At 50.1% G+C, this 8,243-nt stretch overlaps 1 protein-coding gene across 2 annotated transcripts in view; it reads right to left on the bottom strand.

Moving 5' to 3' along the window:
• Pkd1l2 (polycystin 1 like 2) overlaps window positions 1-6,557 on the bottom strand; it is a 90,290-nt gene extending 83,733 nt beyond the window's left edge. For both annotated transcript variants that reach the window (XM_051168732.1, XM_051168731.1), the window contains exons 1-4: window positions 6,226-6,557; window positions 5,427-5,591; window positions 4,844-5,029; window positions 74-184 (exon numbers count right to left, since the gene is read on the bottom strand). In XM_051168732.1, coding sequence (XP_051024689.1) covers window positions 74-184; window positions 4,844-5,029; window positions 5,427-5,591; window positions 6,226-6,526 — 763 coding nt within the window. In that variant the 5' untranslated portion in view covers window positions 6,527-6,557. The remainder of the gene's footprint in view (window positions 1-73; window positions 185-4,843; window positions 5,030-5,426; window positions 5,592-6,225) is intronic.
• Between the last annotated feature and the right edge of the window lie 1,686 nt (window positions 6,558-8,243).

Genomic DNA, 8,243 nt, shown 5'->3' on the forward strand with positions numbered 1-8,243 from the left:
GGGGAGGGGGATTTTAGGCTGGCAGAGGCAGGGGAAAAAAAAAAAACCCACATCCACTTAGTTGTAGACTCACCTTCCAGACACTGGTACTGCACCCACAGGTAGCTGCCCCTCGTGGGGCACGGGTCTCCAAAGTATGTCCCATCTGCAGCCACCTGGCATGCCTGCAGCCCTTGACACTGGCCTGGGAGACATCCACATTGCGCAGAGATGGGAACGGTGTGAGAGACAACAGGACACAAAGTCAGCAGAGCATCACAGACGTGTTACTTCATCCGCTCAAATGCCTCCTGGCACCTACAGGCCCTTAAGTAAGATGACAGGGAAACCACCTATGTTTGCTCTAGGCTGTGACATATTTAAGTACCTGGGGAGTTGTTTAGCCAGGAAGACACATTACCCACCCCACCCCACCCCTGAGTCCCCGGATGCCATCCTAGGCTGGGATTCCTCCCTTCTTCCTGTTTGCTATGCTGATTTCAATCACAGCGTTGACAGCAACCAGGGGCCAGTGATTCTCTGTCTACAGCTTGTAAAACAGAAAGAGACGGTGATGATTCCACAAAGCCAAGGACACCAGGAGATAGCAGAAAACAGCCAGAAGGGGCTGGGAAGCCTTCTCTCACGGCTTCCGCGGGGGAGGCAGGGAGGGGCGCAGGGAAGGGCTGTGGCCCTGTTGATATCTTGATCTTGCACTCTGACCTGTGTAACTGTTAGAGAGCTGATGTCTGTTACTTGACACCCCCCAGTTTAACACTGCTCTTCCTTTTTTTTTTTTTTTCTCTCTCCACATGGGACTCTTCCTCTCTCTGTCTCTCTTTTAGCCCTATGTACCTCAGGACACAGAGTGGTCCAAGCCAGAAGCATCACAGCATCCTGGACTCCCACCAACAAGCAGTACCATGAGGCTAGCTTCTGGGTCTAAAGTCTTTCCAGTTCTCAAATGTGCCACCTGCATTCCCCACCTAGGTTTCAGATCTTAGCCTCCCCGTTTGTTCTAGCATACACAGGCACTCACAGTAGCTTGGGGGTACCTTTAAAACCAAGTCCCAGGCCCCACAACCCTGACACCCCACCCCACCCCACCCTCTGCCTAGCAGCCTCTCTCTCTACCCAATAGGAAAAAGTCCAGGTGGATTTCCTGTCTTCACACCATGCACTCTGGAGTTCCCTGTACTACCAAACTCCTCCTTCCTATAGGACTTTTCACACTCCCTTCCACACCTGCGCTTTTCCTGGTAGCCTCTTACCTCCCACTCCTCCGGGGGGGTCACCCAGTCAGTGGACCCTTGACCCTGCCCATGAGTCCCCCTCATCCAACTCTGTCCCACATTACAAGTTTGCTCATGTTCCTGACTCCCTGGTCCATGCACATGTGCTGGACACATCCTCATCTCCAGCTGCTCCAACAGTGGCTTGAAACAACATAGACTCTTGGCCTTCAGTTCTAAAGGTCAAAAACCCAGGTGGGCTGGCCTGGGCTGCTTTCCTTTCTCTGGGCTCCGGGAAAGACTACAGCCAATGCTGCTTTGAAGGCAGAGTGCAGTCCTGTCAAATGCTTCCTCCCTGAATGTGGCCTCTCCAAGCCCGAGCAGTGCAGCTGTTCTACCCACATCTGGAACCTCGGTTGCTTCTCCTCCCCAGCTCTCTGCTGGTTCCACCTAGAGGGGCTCCTGTGTTTACATTTTTCTCAACTGGACAATCCTGGGCAGCCTCTCCATCCCCAAGTCAGGTGACCAGTGACCTTCAGCAAAGACCCTGTGCCTTGTGAGTGGCTATTTAAGGCCTGGTTCATCACACCCTCAGTTTTAAGAACCGTAAAATCTGTTTGGCTTCTCAGAACTTCCAGGACTTTAGAAAACTTTAATCCACCCTGTTTAGTGACCTAACATACTGATTGATTGATTGATTGATTGATTGATTTTCTTCTTCCTCTTTGGTTTTATTACCCTCTGCTCCTTTCTTCCTCTCCTCCTCCCTTCCTCCTTCTTCTCTTCCTTTCTACATTTTTTTTTCCTTTTTCTTTTTTCTTTTTTCTTTTTTTTCTTTTTTTTTTTAGACAAGGTCTCACTAGGTCATCCTGGCTGAACCAGGTCTCTCTACGTAGATCAGGCTAGCCTTGAATTAGCCGTGAACTCAGAGAGATCCACCTACCTCTGCTGAGGTTAACGAGGTGCACCACCACAGCTAATTGATTTCAAAATATGGAGGGTGAGGCAGGTGGAGTTTCACTCTGCTGTTTAGGTGACCTTAATCTTCAACCTCAAAAAAAAAAAAAAAAAATCCTATTGTCTCTGCCTCCTGAGTTTCTGGACCTGTTGGTATGGGCCACTGCATCCAACCAAGCATTGGTTCTTTGAATTGTGGTTTTTGGGAGTCTGGGGGGTGGGGCGAGATTCTAAGAATTAAACCTAAGGCCTCCCACATACTAGGCAGGCCGTGTGCAGTGAGCTATACCCCCAGCTCTCTAGAGTCATTCCCAATGAGCCCTAGTTGGCGATGCCCCTTCATCGGGCTGCATATTCCTATGAGCACCCACATCATTAGCATCCACATGTTAGCCAGCATGTGGAAGATATAAAGCATTTTTTAAAATTTATTTATTGCGTATACAGTGCTCTGCCTGGATGTACACCTGCACACCAGAAGAGGGCACCAAATTACATTATATGTGGTTGCTGGGTATTGAACTCAGGACCTCTGGAAGAGCAGTCAGTGCCCTTAACCTCTGAGCCATCTCTCCAGCCCCCATATAAAGCATGTTTTACTCGAGTAAATACATGGTGCCTTTTGCTCCCTTCCATGGCAGCATTTATCTGTCTCCCCACTGGACTCTGAGCTCTTTGACCACAGACAGTTTGATTCATCCTATCTCTCTACAGCTCAGGGTAGCACAGCAGGATCGGTCCTCAATAAATGTTTATTGGCCACTGGATGATTGAGTGATTGGGCACTCAGATACAGTCAGGTGTTGGGGGCCCTGCCAGGTTCTCTCCCCCTTCCCAGTGAGGTTTGAGGTTCCCTTCCAATGTTCTCTCTGGGGTGTGCTGTGCCTTGTTTCCAAAACTTGGAGCTAAACCAGTGAGGAAGAAGCCAGCCTGGCTCCACTGTAGTGTGGTGAGGAAGCCTTCCTCACCTTGTCCAGCAGAGGTCCTTCCATCTTGGAGGACACAGTGCCAGAGTGCTGGAACTCAAAAGAGAGACATTGAGAAGTACAAGCTGATTTCAATAGTTTTCTACCCGCATGCCAGCTCCCAGGGGAGCGGGCAAGGAAGAGTTCCAAGGGAGAAGAGACATGCTCTCCGCAGATGGAGAAGGCTCAGAGAACACTCTGCACCCCATAATTGTCACGAGGTCTTTGGTTAGAGACAGAGCCTCAGAGGGGGACTGCTAACAGGCACACCTTGGGAGGTTGGACCTGAGGCCCTGGGGCTCCCAGGCTGGGCATGCGCACTGTTCTGGCCTCATTAGCTGAAGAGCCGAGAACACCTGCCTTTCCAGGTCTCTGCTGTCTGAACAGTGGTCGCTGCAACAGCCAGCCAGTCAAAAGATTCCCTGATGTCCTGGCTATAAGAAGGCCCTGGGGGTCTTCACAGGAGACCCCTGGAAGCCCCTGTAATCCCCAGGAAGACCCTGAGTACTTGATGGAGTAAGGAGGGGTAGGAGTGGGGGGAGCTGGCGGGAAAGTGCCACATATGCAGGAGATAGCATCAGAAATGTCTGTCCCAGTGGCTGGGGAGATGATGTTCTCTGTAAAATGCCTGCCACGCCAGCACAGGGACCCGAGTTCAACCCCAGGACCCAGATGAAAAAGCAGGGGATAGTGGTACAGGTTTATAATCCTAGCGCTGGAGAAGTGGAGGCAGGCACATCCCTGGGGCTTGCTACCCTAGTGAGTTCAACTCTAATGAGACACCCTGCCTCAAGAGAAACAAGGCAGATGAACCCTGAGAAATGATGACACCTAAGTCGTCTTCTGACTCTACATACACACAGGGGGTGGGAGCTGTATAAGAAACAAGCTAAAAATAGAACAACCTGAACCACACATCTCATCAACAACCGTAAGCACTATGCTGCAAGAAGCTAACTGTAAAACTAACAGCCAACCACAAAACCCAAGCCGCGGAATGACACACGTAGAAGACAGCACCATTTCCATAGCCAAGATCACACAAGGCTCAGAGATGCACGGGAAGAAGACAGAGCTGAGGACCAGCAGTGTGGCTAGTAACCACCGCATTGTTAGCAATAATAGGCCCAGGGAGAAGCCCCTGTGATGTCAGGTTCATTCTTTATGAATAATCTTAAGCTAATGCTACGAGGTTACATGGTATTAACATGGTAATTACATAGGTAGTAGCCCTCTGGGAGTTTATCACAAAACTCTTTATTCTTTGCTGGTTTGCTTGAGACAGGGTCTGGTGTAACCCAAGCTTGCTAAGAAGCTAAGGATGACCTTGAACCTGGTCCTCTTTTCCTCCATATCCCAAATGCAAGGATTATAGGCGTAAGCCACACAATCGAGCTGTCTTTATTCTCGCCTGTAGCATCGAAAAGTTCTGTAAATTTAAAATGTTTTGGGTTAACTAAATTGACCTTCTCTGCGCCCAGGAGGGGTGCCTTCCTGCCCCAGAAGCTAGGTTTGATGGCCATGGTGGATCTACCTCAGTGTCCTGGTCAAGAGCTTAGCACTGTAGACAAAGACTGACTGGTTCCCCACATGGAGGAGGCCCAGGCCATGTCTGAAAAACATCAGAATCTTCTAGGACCCTTTGATGTGTTTCAAAAACCAGAAACTGCTCTCTGGTTCAGCCAGAGCTGTGGAGCACTGGGGTCCTACCTGCCACCTCATCCTTGACGCCGACCCAGCCACATTCTCCCTCCAGGTCTGAGGGAGGCCAGACACCCCGGGTGCACAAATAGGGGGTCTGGCGGCCGTAGAAAGCATCCTGGACTTGGATGACCTCTCCAGAGCCACAGTGCATGGTGGCGTTGTGGCCCTCACAGGCCAGGCTACGGCCAACCCCTGCAACAAAGGGAAGGTGACAACTTAGGAACACACAAGAGCTGGGTAAGTTCTAGGCCAGATCTGTGAGATACAAGGATGGAGTGGGGCCAACTGGAGAGCAGAGAAGACCCAGAGAAGAAGGGAGACCCAGAAAGATACAGAGCATCATACAGGCTTGGGTAGGGGAGACCTAGAGACGGAAACAAGATGGTGTCAAAGGAAATCTACAGGCAAGGCACATGAACAAGAAGATAAGAGACTCAGAGAGACCCACAAAGAGGCACAAAGGAGAGACTAAGCTAGGAAGAAAGAAAGAGCCACAAGAAACATAAAGTGATGGGGGGATCTATAAAGGAATCAGATAAGCAGATAGAGATGGAGGGGCAGGGCGGGAGCCCCCACAGGACCAGCTTACCAAACTCGCAGATGAAGGCAAGGGGCCGGGCACAATCCTCTAAGGCAGCCCACTGGGATGAAGATCCACTCTTGATGTAGCCACAGGTCCCTGGGGCAGGTGTGGCCTGCCCTTCCTGCCAGTTGCTGTAGTTCACCCTTGTAGTGTCCAGCCAGGTCGCAGAGCCTGAGTGAAAACAAGTACATCAGGAATCCTCTCTTACCTGCCTCTCTTAAGTGGAGAGTTTGCCCTAACTCAACTTCTACTATGCCATAGGAGCTCAGTCAATGCCCCTCTTCCCCACAGCAGAGAATGGGTATGTGTCCTCATCGTTAGTTTCAAATGCTCAGACCTCCCTGGACACCATCTTGGAAAACCCATAAAAAGGTGGTGCTCATTAGGAGTGGCAAGATGCAGAGCCCAGAGTGTCCCATGACACTTACAGAAAATGACTCCTGAGCAGGAGGTCTGGGCATGGGATGAGCTTGTACAGAGGGCCTTGCATTGCTCCAGAAGTTTCCTCAGCCCTAAGAAGGTGGTTGGAACTGTTCAGGCATAAGACTTGACCTTCTCTGGAATGTACAGAGACACAGCACAGAGAGCATAGACCCCAGAACAAGAGGATGACAAACAGGTTTTTAGACTAGCTCCTCTGCTGTTACTAGAACTCTTATACATGACCTACGAAAGAACTCCAGAGGATGGTCTCCTGGCCATGAGAATTAGGACATGTTAATTTGCCCCAGGGGCCTCTGGGTGCAAGGCAGCCATAGGATGTTTATCACACACTCCCCATCAGACACAGCCACACAGCACCCACCTCCCTTGGTGCCATTGGGTGCTGAGGTTCCTGTGAGTCCAATCCACCATTCTCTGTTCTGGGTAACGTGCTTCTGCAGGAACCGCTGAGTTTCTTCATCCCGAATGAAGACCAGATGGCCTCCGTGCCCCTCACACCAGCCCTGGGCACCCTGGAAGGGATGTCCCAGTGGCAGGAATTCATAACAAGCGTCTCTGAAGAGCACCTGGCTCCGTAAGCAGAGCCCGCTTCCTTCTGACTTAGCCACAGCAGCCCCAGTGCTCAGTGCTAGCCACAGGAGCACCAAGCCTGCCATGCTCATCCTGGGACAGCTGCAGGGGATGCAGGATGGAGCTCTTCCCCACTCCTTCATATTCTGCCATTCCCGGCACCCCCCACCATCCATCTTCCCTTCCCTCTTCATGCCAAATAATAACTCTTTTGTTTATGAGACAAAAGACTCGGGGTGAATGTGTCTGTGTTTTGGCCTCAGCCAGCTCTTTGCTCAATGACAGTTTGAAAACCAATTCATATTTAAATTTCTTCTAGATAAAGACGAATTTGCTATAATACCTGTTTAGTAGCTTCTTTACCATTCTTTTTTTCCATTACCTAAGTGCCCAGTGTTTCCAGAAAAGCCATCAGCATGTGGGAGGCATATGATAAAACTGGCATGAAAGTTAGTTATGGCATGGCACACATACACAGTGGGACCCACATGCAGTCCTATTGTGTGGAATGGCATCTGTCCCCACATGATAACCGTCTTTCCCTGGTGTGTTCAGAATCTGATGGAACAGACAGGTCAGGTCCCCCTTCTGACTCATCATGTCACCATTTACACCTACAGGAGGATAAAACATCCCTACAAAATTTATTTCGTGTCATCAAATAACCTTTTATTCAAAATGCAGACCTATTCATCCTTACCCATCCCCTGAGCCATCGGGTGTGCGTCCAGGGTCTGTGGCTAAAATTCAAATGTCTCCCCGTTGTCAACAAGGCTCTGCTTAGTCTGGCTTCTGACAATAAATATTTCAGTCCTTCCTGCCCATCTTCTTATCCTTTAAGGCTTAACTCAAAAACTACTTCCTGAAACTGGAGAGATGGTTCAAGGTGTTGAAACACAAGCCACCCAAGCCTGCGTTTGAACCTAGTACTCTAACAATAATCCAGAGGTGATGGCGCGCATATTTAATTCCAGTGCTCCTAAGGCCAGATGGGAGGAGTTAGGGTCAGGTCTCTGGGAGAGCAGTGTGTGCTCTTAACTGCCGAGCCTTTCCCGCTGCCCCAGCTTTCCATCCCAAAACTTTTTGTTATACCCCTCGCCGTGTGTGTGTGTGTGTGTGTGTGTGTGTGTGTGTGTGTGTGTGTGGTCAGTTTCACCTTTACATGGGTTTCAGGGATCAGACTCAGCTCTCTCCTTCTCCCGTGCAGGCCGTCACTCATCGAACCATCTCTCCACTTTAGTTTTTGAGACTGGATCTCTCACTGAACGTGGAGCTCATGAGCTAGACGGCTGACCAGTGGCCCCCAGGAATCCTCCTGTTGCACCATGCTGGACTTTACAGACACGTGTCGCTGCCCTCAGTGCTGATGTGGGTTTGGGGGATAAAACTCAGGTCTTCATGCTTTGGTGGCAAACACTTGACCAACCGCGCTCTCTCCCCAGCCCCATGTGTAATTACCACCTCTTATCTCCATTCTGCCCACCTCAACCCCTGGCAACTATGAATCCACATTTCTGCCTCTAGATCTGCCCATCCTGGATGTTTCATACAAACGGAATCTTCTAGTTTGCCACCTGCTGTGTCTGGCTTGTCTCACAGAGCATCAGGCTGCCTGGGCTCACCTATGTCCCAGGGTGTACTCACAGGCACATTACAACCTTTTGACGTTGTAATGTGACTCTGTAGTCTATAAAGTTCACACTCAGCGGGGGATGTAGAAGGCTTGCTCACCTCACAAGTGAGAGGCCCTGAGTTCGGTCCCCAATCCTGTAAAAACAGAAACAAACAATAAAACAAATAAACAAACAA

Source organism: Acomys russatus, chromosome 26, assembly GCF_903995435.1.
Source record: "Acomys russatus chromosome 26, mAcoRus1.1, whole genome shotgun sequence".
In the NCBI taxonomy this organism is placed as follows: domain Eukaryota; kingdom Metazoa; phylum Chordata; class Mammalia; order Rodentia; family Muridae; genus Acomys; species Acomys russatus.